This window comes from Sus scrofa, chromosome 6 (genome assembly GCF_054392235.1).
Source record: "Sus scrofa isolate SSC_HxYL_T2T_F1_AM1 chromosome 6, Sscrofa_HxYL_maternal_Yorkshire_Landrace_v2.0, whole genome shotgun sequence".
Classification (NCBI taxonomy): Eukaryota; Metazoa; Chordata; class Mammalia; order Artiodactyla; family Suidae; genus Sus; species Sus scrofa.
In genome coordinates, this window is record NC_139388.1 from 103,138,983 (window position 1) to 103,157,413 (window position 18,431).

Consider the following 18,431-nt stretch of genomic DNA (forward strand, 5'->3'; position numbering starts at 1 on the left):
AACCCCTGCCCCGGGAACTTCCACAGGCTGCATGCACAGCCAAAAAAAAAGAAAATTTTATCAGGTCTAACTCATTATTTTTGGACATTAATTTCAAAGATTTTCATGAGCTGTTAAATGAAGAAAAACAGGAAAAAATAAGTTAGAGCCACAACCATTAAGAGTAAGGAAGTAGAAAAGAAGAGAGAAAACACTATAGGAAAATAAGGTAATGTTTATAAGAGGAAAGAGGGACATTGTTATTATACACCAAAATGTTACTAACATAAATTACTAGCATATTACTTGCAAAATAACTCTTGCAAGAAACTAATGTGGAATTTAATTAGCACTGAGTAAGGAAAAACGAAAGAGAAGTTCCCCAGTGGCCTAGTGGTTAAGGATTCAGTGTTGTCACTGTGGCTTGGATTCAATCCCTGGGCCAGGAATTTCCACATGCCACAGACATGACCAAAAATAAAAAGGAAAAGAAAGTTAATACTGTAGTTTACTACGGTAAGAAAGCCCTAAAGTTATGTGAACTACCTACATTTTAAAGTTAAAACAAAATACATTTTAAAAAACTAGAATTATTAATAAGAAACTGTTTTGAAATCCCAAATTATTTCAGATAACCTAAGATTTATTTAATAGTTAAATCAATTTTTAGAATAAAAAAGCAGACTGCCAATTCAGTACATTTAAAGTCCTAAATATTCAGATAACCAGTAAAATGCTAGAAGACCACATCCATTATCTCTGAATCTAAGTTTGAATATCTTCATGAAACATAATGTTCATATCATGCTAAATAAGACCATAAATATTAACTAAAAGTACTCACAAGTCAATTAAGGGTTCTTCAGTTCTTTTTTTTTTTTTTTTTTGGTCTTTTGTTGTTGTTGTTGTTGCTATTTCTTGGGCCGCTCCCGCAGCATATGGAGGTTCCCAGGCTAGGGGTTGAATCAGAGCTGTAGCCACCAGCCTACGCCAGAGCCACAGCAACGCGGGATCCGAGCCATGTCTGCAACCTACACCACAGCTCACGGCAAAGCCGGATCATTAACCCACTGAGCAAGGGCAGGGACCGAACCCGCAACCTCATGGTTCCTAGTCGGATTCGTTAACCACTGCGCCACGACGGGAACTCCTTCTTCAGTTCTTAATACAAAATGGACCTTGAGATTTTTTTTTTTTTTGTCTTTTTATAACCATACCAGGCTAGGGGTAGAATCGGAGTTGCAGCTGCCAGCCTATGCCACAGCCACAGCAACACCAGATCCAAGCTGCATCTGCAACCTACACCTGCAGCTTGCAGCAACGTGGGATCCTTAACCCACTGAGCAAGGGCAGGGATCAAAACCATATCCTCCTGGACACTATGCCGGGTTCTTAACCCGCTGAGCTACAAAGAGAACTGTGGGTCTTGAGATTTCTGAGGTAGAAGCACAATGTTGATTCAAAATTTATTTATTTATTTATTTATTGGCTACACCCACAGCATATGGAAGTTCCCAGGCCAGGGATCGAACCCAAAGCCACAGCAATGATAACACCAGATCATTAACCCACTGAGCCAGGAGGGAACTTGTGATCCAAATTTTAAATGTTCTTTTTTTTTTTTTTTTTTTTTGCTATTTCTTTGGGCCGCTCCCGTGGCATATGGAGGTTCCCAGGCTAGGGGTCTAATCGGAGCTGTAGCCGCCGGCCTACACCAGAGCCACACCAACGCAGGATCCGAGCCGCATCTGCAACCTACACCACAGCTCACGGCAACGCCGGATCGTTAACCCACTGAGCAAGGGCAGGGACCGAACCCACAACCTCATGGTTCCTAGTCGGATTTGTTAACCACTGCGCCACGACGGGAACTCCTAAATGTTCTTTTTACAGAAGCAGAAGAAAAAATAAGATCCTGTGAAAAGCAAAATAGGACAGCTAAATCACTGTATATGAGCAAAGGAATACACCAAGATGACAATTTTACTTTCCTGATGTTAAAATTAGATTTCTTTCCTGTCAGAAGCACAAAATAAATATTTACGTGGGGCCCACCCTTCTGCGTAGCAGCTTATAGGCGGGGCAGGAAGGACTGTGCTGCCTTGTGACCACACTGGGAAAAAAACATTTACACAGCTCTGAGCTTCCAGGGAAAATGTTTTATATTTAGTTATTTCATAAGTTACCAAGGCTCAACATAAACAAATGTTCTAACTTATCCTCACAGTACATCATTTCAATGCTACAGATGTTGTTCAAACCAAAGTGAAATAACAAAAATAAAATCTCAACTCCCGCTAAGGAAGTTTCTTTACATGCCTATAACATTGCCTTTCTTATCTCCCACCTTCATTTCTGTGCACCTTCTTCTGTAAGTTTGAGGAGAAAGCTATTGTTGCCATCTAAAATTTCAATGTGCTTTGTACTCTGTTGAATATGAAAGCAGAATTTTAATAATTTGGTATGTGTGATACAAACAAATTCTTTACCTTTTCAGGGCCATCAACCACTATGATAACCTTCTGAAAGGTATGGACTTTTTTCTTAGAAAACTGTACATATGCAAATCTGAATATAATTCTGGGGAATCCCCTTTAAGAGGAGCCTTTAAAGGTCCAAGGACCCCAGTTCATAGGAAACACTAATAGCCAATCTGTTCCTCAACTGAAGAGAACAGGAATAAAAGAGGGCATTAACATTCAAGCTTCTATCAGACCACTGCCCCAACCTACAGTAAAAAGACAAGAACCAGGCATCTATGGAACAACCATCCACCACAACCACATTAAGAAAACCAGCCATTCAAAATAAACAACCTAAAACTTCTCTTCAGGGAAAGGGTCAGCCTCAGAATAGAGAACACATTCTAGTGTCAAGAGCTTCCCTGCCCCTGAAGCCATACCTCCAGCCTGTATACGTCAGCCCTGCCCACAAACAGCCTCTCCGTCAGACTTCTATGCTTCATTCTTAATTAAAATGGACAACTAGGAAATGCTATACATTAGAGAAAAACCTCTGGCATAAAAGAGATATAAACTGAAAGAAATAATAATAATCTTGGAAGAAAGAGAAATCCAGGTAAGAAAATGAGATGAGGGGTGGAAGATACCTCATCTCCATCAATAAAACCTCCAACAAGTATCCCCAGACATCGGAGAAAACAGTACAAGTAAAGTGATAATAAGAAATATTGTCAGACAATAAGAGGTGAAATTTAAAAGTTATTGCTATAAAAGTTCAATATAAAGGGTTCAAAGGCAGTCAAAGAACTCTCCCAGAATGCAGATGAAGTGAAAACAGATTTAAGATCTATGACACCATATACAAGCAATGAACAATCTGAAAATAAAATTAAGAAAACAATTCCAGGAAGTTCCTGTTGTGGCTCAGCGGGTTACGAACCTGACTAGTACCCATGAGGATGGGGTTCAATTCCTTGTCTCGCTCAGTGGGTTAAGGATCTGGCGTTGCTATGAGCTATGGTGCAGATCGCAGACACGGCTGGGATCCTGCATTGCTGTGGCTGTGGTGTAGGCCGGCAGCTGCAGCTCTGATTCGACCCCTAGCCTGGGAACTTCTATATGCCACAGGTGCAGCCCTAAAAAGAAAAAAAGAAGTACCAGTGGGCAGTTAGAAGAGTCTAGAGCTCAAAACAGCTGAACCAGGAGTTCCCGTCGTGGCGCAGTGGTTAATGAATCCGACTAGGAACCATGAGGTTTCGAGTTCAGTCCCTGCCCTTGCTCAGTGGGTTAAGGATCCGGCGTTGCTGTGAGCTGTGGTGTAGGTTGCATACGCGGCTCGGATCCCGCGTTGCTGTGGCTCTGGCGTAGGCTGGCGGCTACAGCTCCGATCAGACCCCTAGCCTGGGAACCTCCATATGCCGCAGGAACGGCCCAAGAAATGGCAAAAAGACAAAAAAAAAAAAAAAAACAGCTGAACTGGAGATGAATATATGAGGATTTGTGGAAAATGGATCTATAGGTATGGAGATGTCACCCAAAGAGAGTGGGGCAAGAATTAAGGGGAGTGTACTCTGAGGAATTCAGATGTCTTAGGAATCGGGAAAGGACAGAGAAGCAGGAGAACAACATCAAAAAATATCTATGAATAAGTTTAACAAAAGATGTACAAGACATTTTTTAGTGTAAAAGACTCATATAGTAAAAACTATAAAATACTACTGAAAGAATTAAAGGGAAATCTAAATAAAAGGAAAGACATTGTTTGTTCATTAATCAAAGACTTAATACTGTTAAATTAGCAATACTTCCCAAATTGATCTATAGATTCAATGTAATCCTTATCAAAATCCTAGCTGGCAATACCAAAGGCACAATCCATGAAAGAAAAAAATGGAAAAGCTGGACTTCACTAAAATTTGAAACTTCTGCTCTGCAAAAGACACTGTCAGGAGAATAAGCAGACAAACCACTTGCAGGGAGAAAACACCTGAATCTGATAAAGGATTACTATTTAAAAGATACAAATAACTCCTAAAAACTCAACAGTAAGGAAATGAATGACTCAATTTAAAAATTAGCAAAAGACACAAAAAGATTATTTTATTCAAGATGACATACAAGTGGCAAATAAAGCATATAAAAAATTCAGCACAAAGTCATTATGGAATTGCAAATTAAAACAAGATACAATAAACATCTATTAGAATGGTGAATATTCAAACACTGACACAACCAAATGCTGTCAAGGATGTGGAGCAACAGGAACTCTCACTCACTGCTGGTGGGAATGCAAAATTCTTTGACTTTGGAAGACAGTCTGGCCATTTCTTACAAAAGTAAACATACTCTGGGAAAGTTCCCGTGTGGCAGGCACAGAGGGTTAAGGATCTCATGTTGCCACAGCTGTGGTGCAGGTCACAACTGCAACACAGGTTCGATCCTAAGCTTGAGAACTTCCACATGCCGTGGGTGTGGCAAAAAAATAATAATAATAAGTAAACATCCTCTTAGCAGATAATCCAACAATTAAGCTTCTTGGTATTTAGTCAAATGAGCTGAGAATTTATGTCCAAACAAAAACCTACCTGCACATAGTTGAGCTCCCGTTGTGGTTCAGCAGTTAACAAACCTGACTAGTATCCATGAGGATGTGGGTTCGATCCCTGGCCTCACTCAGTGGGTTAAGGATGAGGTGTTGCCGTGAGCTCTGGTGTAGGTCAAAGATGAGGCTCAGATCCCAAGTTGCTACTGCTCTGATTCAGCCCCTAGCCTGGGTACCATCATATGCTGCGAGTGTGGCCCTGAAAAAAACAAAACAAAACAAAAAACAGAAAAAAACCTACAAATGGACGTTGGTAGCAGCTTTATTATTTTTTTGCTAAAACTTGGAAGCATTCAAGATGTCCCTCAATCAAACTAGCAAGCAAACTATGGTACATTCATAAGTTGGATACAACGAAATAAGCTATCAAACCACAAAAGAGACACACAGGAACCATAAATGCATATTGCTAAGTGAAAGAAGCCAGCCTGGAAAGGCTGCATACTGTATAATCCCAACTATAAAACATATTAGAAACAGCAAAACTACAGAAACAGTAAAATAGATTAGTGGTTGCCAGGGGCTTGAGGGGCAAGGGGTGAAGGAGTAGAGGAGGGGAGGCCATGTGGAAGCAAAGGGGATTTTTAGGGCAACAAAACAATTCCATACTACATTGTAATGGCAGATATAAGACATGCATTTGTCAACCCCATGGAACTGTCCAACACAAAGCATGAACCCAAACATAAACTGTGGACTTTAGTTAATAATAGTATGTCAATATCGGTTTATCAATTTAACAAATGTACTAACTAATGAAAGATATTAATAGTAGGGGAGACAATGGGTGAGTGTAGTGGAAAGGGTTACAAGGGATCTCTCTGAACTTTCCGCTCATTTTTACTGTACCAAAAACTATGCCAATAAATAAAACCACATACACACACACATACGCATTTATATATATATATAAATCCTAGCTGGTCTTATTGCAGAAACTGACAAGCCGATTCTAAAATTTATATGCTAAGCTCCCTTTGTGATTCAGCAGAAAAGAATCTGACTAGTATCCATGAGGATTCGGGTTCGATCCCTGGCCTCGTTCAGTGGGTGGGGGATCCTGAGTTGCCATGAACTGAGGTGTATGTCACAGACGCAGCTCAGATCCCACATTGCTGTGGCTGTGGTGTAGGCCAGCAGCTGCAGCTCTGATTAGACCCCTAGCCTGGGAACTTCCATATGCCGAGAGTGCAGCCCTAAGAAGCAATAAAATAGAATAGAATAAAATAAAATAAAACAGAATAGAATAGAATAAAATAAAATAAAATTCATATGGTAACACAAGGGCCTAAAGTAGTAAAAACAAATCTTGAAACAGAATTAAATTAGAAAATTCAAAATTGGACAGCCACATGTAAATCAATGAAAGCTGGAATGCACCCTCACACCATGCACAAAAATAAACTCAAAATAGCTTAAAGACTTTTTACTTAAGACAAGACACCATCAAATTCCTAGAAGACAACATAGGCAAAATATTCTCTGACATCAACCTTACAAATGTTTTCTTACGTCAGTCTCCCAAGGCAACAGAAATAAAAGCAAAAATAACCAATGGGACCCAATCAAACTAAAAAGCTTTTGCACAGCAAAGGAAACCATAAAAAAACCCAAAAAGACAACCAAGGATTGGGAGAAAATAGTTTCAAATGATGCAACTAACACGGGCTTAATCTCTAAAATACACAAACAACTTATACAACTCAATAGCAAAAAAGCCAACAACCCAATTGAAAAATGGGCTAAAGACCTGAATAGACAGTTCTCCAAAGAAAACATGTGGATGGCCAACAAGCACATGAAAAAATGTTCAACATCACTGATTATTAGAGAAATGTAAATCAAAACTACTATGAGATACCACCTCACACCAGTCAGAATGGCCATCATTAATAAGTCCACAAATAACAAATGCTGGAGAGGGTGTGGAGAAAAGGGAACCCTCCTGCACTGCTGGTGGGAATGTAAACTGGTACAACCACTATGGAAAACAGTATCAAGGTACCTCAGAAAACTACATACAGAACTACTTATGACTCAGCAATCCCACTCTTTTTTTTTTTTTTTTTGTCTTTTTTTGTCTTTTGTCTTTTGTTGTTGTTGTTGTTGTTGCTATCTCTTGAGCTGCTTCCGCAGCATATGGAGGTTCCCAGGCTAGGGGTTGAATCGGAGCTGTAGCCACCGGCCTACGCCAGAGCCACAGCAACGCGGGATCTGAGCCATGTCTGCAACCTACACCACAGCTCACGGCAACGCAGGATCCTTAACCCACTGAGCAAGGGCAGGGACCGAACCCGCGACCTCATGGTTCCTAGTCAGCAATCCCACTCTTGGGCATATATCCAGACAAAACTTTCCTTGAAAAAGACATATGCACCCATATGTTCATTGCAGCACTATTTACAATAGCCAAGACATGGAAACAACCTAAATGTCCATCAACAGATGAATGGATTAAAAAGATGTGGTATATGGAATTTCCGTCATGACACAGCAGAAACGAATCCAACTAGGAACCATGAGGTTGTGGGTTTGATCCTTGGCCTCGATCAGTGGGTTGATCTGGCAGTGCCGTGAGCTGTGGTGTAGGTCGAAGATGTGGCTCCGATCCCGCATTGCTGTGGCTGTGGTGTGGGCCAGCAGCTGTAGGTCTGATTCAACCCCTAGCCTGGGAACCTCCATATGCCATGGGTACAGCCCTAAAAGAAAGAAAGAGAAAAAAAAAAAAAAAAAAAAAAGGATGTGGTATATATACACAATGGAATATTACTCAGCCATAAAAAAGAAAAAAATAATGCCATTTGCAGCAACATGGATGGAAGTAGAGACTCTCATACTAAGTGAAGTAAGTCAGAAAGAGAAAGACAAATACCATATGACATCACTTATACTGGAATCTAATATAAGGCACAAACGAAGCTTTCCACAGAAAGAAAACTCATGGCCAAGGAGAACAGACTTGTGGTTGCCAAGGGGGAGGAGTGGAATGGACTGGGAATTTGGGGTTAATAGATGCAAACTATTGCCTTTGAAATGGATAAGCAATGAGATCCTACAGTAAAGCACTAGGAACTGTATCTAGTCACTTATGATGGGGCATGATGGAGGATGATAATGTGAGAAAAAGAAGGTATATATGTATGTGTAAATGGGTCACTTTGCTGTACCATAGAAAAATGACAGAACACTGTAAACCAACTATAATGGAAAAAATAAGAATCATTTAGGATAAAAAAAAAGAAAATTCATACTTCCTGATTGTAAAATATGCCACAAAGCTACAGTAATCAAGATAGAAAGCATAAAGATAGAAATACAGCTCGGTGGAATACAGCTGAGAGTCCAGAAATAAATTTTTACATTTATGGTCAAATATAATTTTCAACAAGGATGCCAACATAATGCAATAGAGAAAAAATAATTTCTTCAACAAATGGTGCTGAGACAACTGGATATCCATACACAAAAGAATAAGGTCAGACCCCTACCTCGTACCATACATAAAAATCAACTCAAAATAAATCACAGACCTAAATATAAGAGCTAAAACTATAAAATTCTTAGAAGAAAATACACAAGCAGATATTATAAGCTTGAGTTAAGCAATGGTTTCTTAGCTAGAACACCAAATGCACAAGCAACAAATAAATGTTAGACTCCATCAATATTGAAAACTTTTGTGTTGCAAATAATATCATTAAGAAGTGAAAAGACAACCCATAGGGTGAGAGAACTTATTTGCAAGTCATATATCTGATAAGGCACTCAAACCCAGAATTTATAAAACAACTCTTATAACCCAACAATAAAAGACGTCAGTCAATTAAAAAATGGGCATTGCTTCTAAATGGACATTGCTCCAAAGAAGACACATGAATAGCCAAGAAGCACATGAAAAGATGCTCAACAGCATTAGTCATTACAGAAATGCAAAACAAAACCACTTTACACCAAGATACCTATAAGAAAAAAGACAGATAATAACAAGTGCTGGTGAGGATGCAGAGAAATTAGAATTCACACACAAGGTGGTAAGAATGTATGCAGCCCTTACCTTTACCAAGCAAGGTCTTTTAGATAAATTCTAATTTTAACCATTTAAATTAAATGGAAATTGTAGACTTGTAGAGTCAAAAAATAATTTGAGATTTAAGTGGATTTCCACTTAAATATGAATATAGCAATTGTTAGGAGATGTTCTAATAATGAATAAAGAAGTTACATTAAAACAACATGGGAAGAGGCACTGATTCCCCTCTGACCACAGTACAAAGTTGGACTTCAATAAAGACTACAAAATTTTCAGCCAGCACAAGCCTAAGCAGATATGCCATGTAAAACTGCATGACATTAAAGAATTATTGGTATTTTTAAAAATTGCTAATAGCTATGTTTTAAAGAGTTCTTTTTTCTTTCTTTCACTTTTTTAGGGTCACAACCAGTGCATATGGAGGTTCCCAGGGTAGGGGTCAAACCAGAGCCGGCCTACACCAGATGCACAGCAATGCAGGATCCCAGCTGTGTCTGCAAGCTGCACCACAGCTCACAGCAACACCAGATCCTTAACCCACTGAGCAAGGCCAGGGATTGAACCTGCATCCTCATGGATACTAGTCAGGTTCATTACTGCTGAGCCACAACAGGAACTCCAAAAGTTCTATCTTTAATAAGAGATAGACATTGGAATTATGATAAAATAATATCAGGGATTTGATGTGCTTGTAACTAAACAGAGCTGGAGTGGACAGTGGAGGGGAATACAGGTGAAACAAGGGGAGCCCTGAGTTAATGGTTGCTATAAGTGCTGATTGTTACTGCTGTTCACTACAGTCTTCTCTCTCTTCTATTTACGCTTAGAATCATCCACGGTAAAAAAATAAAAACAAAAACAAGAAACAACCAACTTCTCTAGTTAAATCTTTTTGTAAAATGCAAAGTGAGAGTACAGAGTATGAGATGGTGGTAACCACACTCACACAAAGGCCAGGATTCCCAGATTTTTAACTATCAGTGAGGACCAAAACATCATAAAGCAGCACAAAATGCCTCTCATCTATAGAAATCATGATCACTTCTAGTACATACACACAAATGCTTTCATGTCAGGATTACAGCCCAGAGCTAGCTGAGTCACACTTTATACACAATTCTAGTATGTGTGGCTACTGAATTTCTTAGCCAACAGCTAGAAGGGAGGCTAACAAATACAGACACACAAAAGACACAAGACTGCCAACAGTCTAAACAAGAGGAGAAAGGGGAGAACAGCTAGAAAAGACATGACGTTCACCACTAATTAACACAACTTTATGGACAATAATAACCAGTATGTGCGGTAAAAACGCCAAAGGCTTCAAGGGTCAAACAAAGGCCACGCTCCACCGCCACTTACTAGCTTCATGAACTAAGCCAATGACTTAAACTCGCTTTTCTCTTCACACAGGCTTGCCTTGACAGCTGAGAAATCACTGTCAAGTATCTTGGAAACAGAGTCTCCAATGACTGAAATCTTGAGAAACCCTGACCCAGAACCACCCAGCTCAGCTGCTCCCAGGCTCCCAACTCTCAGAAACTGTGTCAATAATAAATGTTTGCTGCATTAAGTTGCTCGGTTTGGAGTAGCTTGTTACACAGAACAGACAGCTGGTACATTATATTTGGGTAGTTTGTCTGTGATCTGACAAGCTAAATTTTTTTTCTAAATAGAGTGAGACTCTTTGCTACATAAAGTAGATTATACAAGGAAACCCTTTAATTCATCTGAACAGATGCTCATCACCTTGTAACGGCATGTTTACAAAGCTTAATATTATTTTCAGTACTGAACTTCCTGAGTCTGACCTTGCTTGTATGCAGAAGAATTCTGGGGACAAAACCCAGACCATTGTGTCATGGCTCAGCACCTCAGGCCCTGACCTACTATTCACCCTTACACTGTATTCTACAGACACTGTCTATCTGTATATATGCACTTTGTATCTGCTCTACAATATACCTGATTTGCTGTTGGTTGTGGTGGGTTTTTTGTTGTTGTTGTTGTTGTTGTTTTTGTCTTTTTAGGGCTGCGCCCATGACATATGGAAGTTACCAGGCTAGTGGTTTAATCAGAGCTGTAGTTTCCAGCCTACACCACAGCTCACAGCAACACCAGATCCTTAACCCACTGAGCGAGGCCAGGGATTGACTAGTCCTAGTGGATACTAGTCAGGTTCCTTATCGCTGAGCCACAGAGAGAACTCTGATATACTTTAATAGTAGTAAAAAAGTAGTTTTAGTCCTACCTGTATAAGGCATTTGCTCACATCACTAGCACAGAGTGCTTTGTTACAACTCAGGGACACAGGGACCCATGTCAGGAATACCAGGATGACCAGGGTAAGCATAACAACAGAGAGTGACTTCATGTTTCTTCAGAGACACTCAGTAACTCCCAGGAAGCTGAACAAACAAACAAAAAGAAAAAAAAAAACAACCTTTAATTCAAAGGCAAGGGTAAAACAAATAAACCAAGACCCATTGTTTGTTAAAAGGCAAAAGTGACTGTTTAAAAATTATTCTCAATGAAAGATGAAAGAATCAAAAAAAGCTACAATTTTATACAGTAATATCTTGTTAACCATCTTCAAAAATACAGGCTTCTGAAATTCCTCAGACTACTCAGAAATGGTGACTGAAAGTTAAAGTGAATGTGTGTGTGTATATGTACATGTTAAGCAAATAACTAGTTTCTTACCAAACTGCTACTATTCAGCTTTGATTTCAGGCCCATGATTCAACTTTAAGCCAGTAAAGACAATACTATTAATACTGTATTATAATTTTAAAACATTTTACAATATTTTAATTCTTAGAATTAAAACAAAATTTTAAAATCCAAATTATTCCAGTGTTTTATTACTCTCTCATTTTGCCTATTAATTAAGCCAGAGTAAAGCAGTTCAGTGGGAGTAGTGAATAAAAGAAGGAAGAGTAAACTTAACTGCATTAAGGACACTAATTTATTAAAATGTGAAGATATTCTTTTAATTCTAGTTATTGAAGAACATATTAAAGTCCAAAAAGAAAAAAAAAAAAAGACCAGCATAAATTCTGACAGTGGATAAACAACCCACGTGGTCATTACACTTTAAAGGAGAAGCTGTAACTTCTTGGGGTTTAAAGCGCACCCCCAAAATAGAATCAATTAAATAAATTACTGAAGTAGGACGGATAAAGGTGCTTTTGCGGGCCTTTATGGTTACTGTAAACCTTTATTCTAGTATCAGGGAGCACAGCCAGGCAAAGGCAACGAGAAGGGGAGGAGAACCCAGGGCTTTGTCCAGGACTCGGCTTCGCGAGGCGGGGAGCCCCCGGCCCCAGGACCGTTAGGCGCCCCCTTGGCTTCGCGTAACGCTGGGGGGCCGGGGGCCGCAAGCGAAGTCCAGTCTGCGGAGGAAGGCATTTCAGCATTTTCCAGAACCGTTCCCTTCCCACGGCCACTAAAAGGGGATTATTTTCCCCTCCCAAGGTCGTCTTCATCCCACTCCCCAAGTTCCCCGGAACAGGTATTCAAGGAAACGCGGCGCGGGCGCAGCAGGTAACGCAGCCTTCAAGGGGGAACAAAGCGCCGGCCCCGCATCCGCGAGCGGCGCTGACAGGAGGACGCCCGCCCCACGCCGTTCCCCGCGGACGCGGCCCAGGCCGCGCGGGCCCTTCCTTTCCTCCCGGCCCCCGCGGTCCGCGCGGCCTCCGAACCCCGAGCCCTGCGCCCGCCCGCCCGCTCACCGTGCGCCGCGGCGCCGCGAGGCCGCCTGGCCCTAGTCCCCGGCGTGTCGCCGCGGGCTGTGGAGGCAGGCAGGCCGCGCCTCCACGCCGTCCTCCGCGCAGCGCCCGCGAGCCTCGGCGCTGAGAGACGCAGACACCGGCCCGCCGCCGCCCCGCCTGTGCCCGGGCCCGCTTCCCTCTACCTCCTCCCTCCCTCTGCCGCCAGCTCCCGCCAGGAGGCGTCTCTCACTCCCCCCGGCGCTCCGGACTGCGCGGCCTGGCCCGCCCCTGCCTGGTCCGCCCCTGCCTGGTCCGCCACGCCCCGGCCCTACAGGCTCCGCCCCCACCAGCTCCTCCACGGCCCCGCCCCGCCGGTCCCGCCACGCTCCTCCCCGCCCGCGCGCCCTAAGGCCCCGTGGCCCCACCCCCGACTTTGGCCACGCTCTCACCCGCCCCGACAAGATGCCTCGCCACGCCCTCGACCCCCAGCCCCGTCCGCGGTTACTCCCACGACAGCCACACCCCGCCCCAGACACAGCTCCCCGGCGCCCAAGAGCGCTTTCCCGCCTCCTTCCACGCCCGCATCTCTTGCGCCTTTCAGCCGGCCTCGGCTCCTGCAGACCCTTCGGTCTAGCCCTCTTCGGATTCACTTTATCCTGGTCATAAGAGCTGGGTCCTCACAGGAACCCTGAGAAGGAGCTGGTCTTGGCTGGGTTATAGGGATGCCAGACTGAGGCACCCAGTCGGTACCCAGTACAGCTGACACCTGAACCCCTTCACGGAGGCAGGATTTATTAAAAGCTCAGACTTCTGGGAGCTGCCTCAGACCTCCGGAATAAGGATCTCCTAGAGTAGAGCTTTCGTCCAGCAGTTCACGTAGTGGGCGCCTGGCCCTGTGCTCAGCCCTGGAAGAGAGCAGGGGCGCGGGGGTGCTGACCCAGAAGGACACCGACCAGGGGACACCTGGGCAGGTGGCAGGAGAGGGCTGCTGGAGCATGTGTGACCGTGACTGACAGTTCGCATGTAGATAAAGGTGGTCGAGAATGGCCCTCTGTTCTTCCCCACAACCCTGGAAATTTGCTTTTTAAAGTTTCCAGAGAGATTCAGTTGGAGCCCACCGGGCTAAAATATCCAGAAGTACTTCCCTCTGGGAAATGCTGACTTAGAACTAAAGTCTTAAGCTGGTAGGATCTTAAGTGCCTACATCGCCCTTGCTTCATTGGAGGAAAACAGAAAGAATGGCAAGAGTTGACTGGCTGAGGGGGTGGATTGAATTATTGATGTTAGTCCGTTTTTGTACAGGAAGTAAATATACATTTTAAAAATCATCCCTGAAAATTATCTGAAAGAAATAATTGAATGAACACAAATTTATCTTTAAGGGTTTTATTCTTGGTATTGCTTACTGATTAAATGAATTATGATACCCCATGCAATGGGCTAAACCAGCTATTAAAAAATAATATGGTGGATCAGATGTTCTCAAATTTTTTAGTCTCAAGACCCCTTCACACTCGCTTATTAATCAGGGCTCCAAAGAGGTTTTGTTTACGTATGCCACATCTCAGAGTTTTGAAATTAAAACTGAGAAATTTAAGAAATATTTATTCATTATTTCATTTAAAAATAATAGACTCTGCTATATGGTAATATGAATACATAGTTTATGAAAAATAAGTATGTATATCCCAAAACAAAAAAAGTGACAAAAGTGATATTGTTTTACGTCAGTTTATTTAATGTCAAATAATAGAAGGCAACTGGATTTTCATTCAGACTGTTGCAATATTGTGTATTATGTACCCTCTAAAAAACTATACTGTGAGAGGAGAATGGAAAGGCAAATAATTTATTAGAATCAAAATGAGTAGTTTTGAGCACATGGAAAGATATTCCTAATATATCAACATCTTAAAGTAGTATATGTATTTTTCAAATGATTAATATTAAAAACTGTAGGCGTTCCCGTTGTGGCTCAGCAGTAACAAACCCAGCTAGTATCCATGAGGACACAGGTTCAATCCCTGGCCTTGCTCAATGGGTTAAAGATCCAGCATTGCCATGAGCTGTGGTATAGGTCGCAGACGTGGCTCTGATCTGGCACTGCTGTGGCTATAGCGTGGGCCAGCAGCTGTTCTGATCAAAACCCTAGCCTGGAAATTTCCATATGCTGAGCATGTGGCCCTAAAAAGACGAAAAGAAAGAAAGAAAATTAAAAACTGTGAATACTGTTATTTTAAAACGCCTGGAGAGAGAACCATGGGGTATAAAGTGTGGTTATCTCTTGTTGAGATTATGAGTGATTTTTTGTCATTGATGATTTTCTTTGCACGTGTCTGCATTTTCTTTTTTCTTTTTCTTTTTTCTTTTTACTGCCACACATGCAGCACACAGAAGTTCCTGGATAGGGGTTGAATCAGGACTGCAGCTGCCAGCCTATGTCACAGCCAGAGCACCAGAGCTGAGCTGAATCTTGTGGCAATGCCGGACGCTTAATGCACTGAGGCCAGTGACTGAACCCTCGTGCTTACCAACGTTATGTCAGGTTCTTAACCTTCTAAGCAACAGTGGGATCTCCCACCTGTTCTTATATATTTGCCTGTGATACTTTGGTAATAAGAAGAAAACACTTTTTTTATTTAAAGATCCTCTCTTTAGGGAGTTCCTGCCTTAGTGCAATAGCTTAAGAATCCAGCTCAGCAGAAAGGAATCTGACTAGGATCCTTGAGGATTCAGGTTCGATCCCTTGGCCTTGCTCAGTGGGTTAAGGCTCTGGCGTTGCCCTGAGCTGTGGTGTAGGTTGCAGATGAAGCTCAGATCTGGTGTTGCTATGGCTGTGGCGTAGGCCGGCAGCTACAGCTCCGATTGGATCCCTAGCCTGGGAACCTCCATATGCCATGGGTGCAGCCCTAAAAAACAAAACAAAACAAAAAAGAATCCAACCGCAGAAGCTTGGGTGGCTATGGAGATGTGGATTTGATACCTAGCCTGGCACAGTGGGTTAAAGGATCCGGTGTTTCCACAGAAGTGGTGCAGGTTGTAGCTACGGCTCAGATTAATCCCTGGCCCAGAAACCTCCATATGCCATGAGTGTGGCCATAAAACTTAAAAATAAAAAAGGTTAACAATAAAAAGATCCTCTTTAAAAAAATTATTGCAGTATAGTTGATTTATAATATTGTGTTAATTTTTGCTGCACAGAAAAGTGTACATACATATTATCATATATGTATTCTTTTTCATATCTTTGCCATTATGGTTTATCACAGAATATTTAATAGAGGTCCCTGTGCTATACATTAGGACCTTGTTGTTTCTCCATCCTATATAGAATAGTTTGCCCCTGCAAATCCCAAACTCTCAGCCTATCCCTCCTCCATCCCCCCCACCCTTGGCAACCACTAGTCTGTTCTCTATATAAAGATCCTCTTTGATATGCCCTAGAAGGTCAAATGCTGGCTGAGCCTCCCGGTGGACATTAAATGGTTTTGGATCTGTTTGGTAGTTTCAGAGCTGCGGGGGTGGTTTTAATGGATATTTTATTTTACCAGAAGCCTTTATGATCAGTGCAATAAAGCCTCTTTGTAAGAGCTGATGAAAGGTCAAATGTGACAGATTCACATAACCTACACAGGGATAGAGATGCATCAGTGGCTGACTCCCAGCCAACCACAGTGAAGAGGAAGTGACTTGTTTTCTGTTGCTGCTAACAAATTAGCATAGATTTACTGCTGTAAAACAACACAAATTTATTATCTTAGTGTTCTGGAGAATTGACTCCTGAGTCCTAAAATGAGGCTCGATCAGAAGAGCTGTGCTCTGCAGTTCCCTTGTGGCTCAGAGCGTTAAGGATCTAGTGTTGTCACTGCTGTTGTGAGGGTCCCATCCCTGGCCTAGGAACTTCCATATGCTGCAAGTGTGGCCAGAAGAAACAAACCAACCAACCCACAACAGAATAATCTCCCATCTCAAAATCTGCAATTTAATCACATCTCCAAAGTGTCTTTTCCCACGTAAAGCAGCATCCACAGGTTTTCCGGATTAGGATGTGGACATCTCTTTGGGCTGGGGGTAAGGTGAGTGTGTGAAGAGAGTTAGGGGAGGGGGCGTTATCCTGCTGTTGGATAACAAGGACTATTGCAGTGTGAACGTCTGGTCTAGAAGTTACTCTTGTAGGTGGTGGTTCTACACTCTCACCTCTGGGTCTCCCTCGCTGGTGCCAGTGAGTCCCAGAAGACAGGGGCGCAGGGGAGCCCTCCAGGCTGGTCTGGGCTTCTTGTCGCTGTTCCCTACAGGAGGCAAGATAGGGAGCCTGCCTGGAGGAGGCATCTAGCCTGGGACAGGAAAACTACTCTATGTCTCAGGGAACCAGCTACTGGGCAGGCTGGGGATTCTGGTTTGGAATCCACCGTCCTGTTGTTCACTCTTTCCACCCGAGTGACTCAGCTGAATGAGCTGATTTTTTACACACTTGAACTGAAGTGAGCCACAGTTTACCAGCCTCAGCCTGCTGCGAGGGAGGGACCATCAGGGAAGGAAGGCCCTGGGAGGAGAAACTGCCTTTCTCCCCACCTCCATCCTCCGGCCCCTCCTGCTTTGTTGTGGGAGTTACCCCAAAGCTCTCAGAAGACTTAGGAAAGAAATACGGTTACTTCCCAAGGCCTCTCAACTCTTCATGGTATAAACAAAAAGAATTGTGGAAAATCTAGTGGCTATTTTTGTTTTGTTTTGTTCTATCTCAAGTTCTGAAGATCCTTGTAATTCCCTTTGCTATGAACGGTTTAAATCCATCAGACAAAAATAACACATAGGCAGGCTTTCTTGAGCCTCAAAGCTGGGGCTGCCAAGGCCCCTCGGACCCCACCTGCGGGGAGAAAATGCTGTTTCAGCAGAAGATGTTTGCAAAGGGCTCTCAGCGGCTATTGAGGGATTTACAGATTGTTCTCAAAAGCTCCTAAAGCTTCGCAAAATCCAATATTTACTCATGGCTCACTGCTGCCTACCAAACTAAGTCCAAACTTCATAGTTTATTTATTTAAAGTATTTATTCATTTGTTTGCATTTAAGCTTTTTCTTTTCTGATGACAGAATTTTAAAATTACAGAACCTCATGAGTGCCTCTGGCCCTTTTAGCCCCTAGTGATTGCCCCTAGTTTTGTGGAGAGTCTGTCTTTTTGAAGTCCCACGTATTAACATATGCTTGCAAAAAATGAAATTATGCTAAGAATATGTTACTGCAAATTGCTTTTACCCATTTGGCAAACCTAGAACATGCCAGTATACACAGATCCTTTCCATCAAGCCAAGCTGGTCTGTTGTCATGCTTTGTACTTTTCCACTCCTGTCTTCTGCACTTCTTTCTTTTTTCATGGGTCAGGATTCTTTTTTTTTTTTTTAATGACTACATAATCCCTATGCACTCTTTAAACCCTATTCAAATATCAGGCATCACCTTGCATGATTCAAGACAAGGCTGCTACATAGTAAGTGCCTGATTAATGCTCATGAATGAATCAATTGAATGCGTGACTCTCCCAGCTGAAGCCCCCAGGAGCTCCTAAAGCATTTATGTGCACTGACCTTTCACTCTTAGTATATATGGATTTTGTTTCCCTCAACTAAACTTGGACACTCTCTCAGGGCAA

At 42.3% G+C, this 18,431-nt stretch overlaps 1 protein-coding gene across 1 annotated transcript in view; it reads right to left on the minus strand.

Moving 5' to 3' along the window:
• TWSG1 (twisted gastrulation BMP signaling modulator 1) overlaps window positions 1-13,007 on the minus strand; it is a 49,160-nt gene extending 36,153 nt beyond the window's left edge. Inside the window, exons 1-2 of the mRNA XM_003127831.5 lie at window positions 12,808-13,007; window positions 11,325-11,481 (exon numbers count right to left, since the gene is read on the minus strand). Of these exons, the coding sequence (XP_003127879.1) occupies window positions 11,325-11,447 (123 nt within the window). The 5' untranslated portion in view covers window positions 11,448-11,481; window positions 12,808-13,007. The remainder of the gene's footprint in view (window positions 1-11,324; window positions 11,482-12,807) is intronic.
• Between the last annotated feature and the right edge of the window lie 5,424 nt (window positions 13,008-18,431).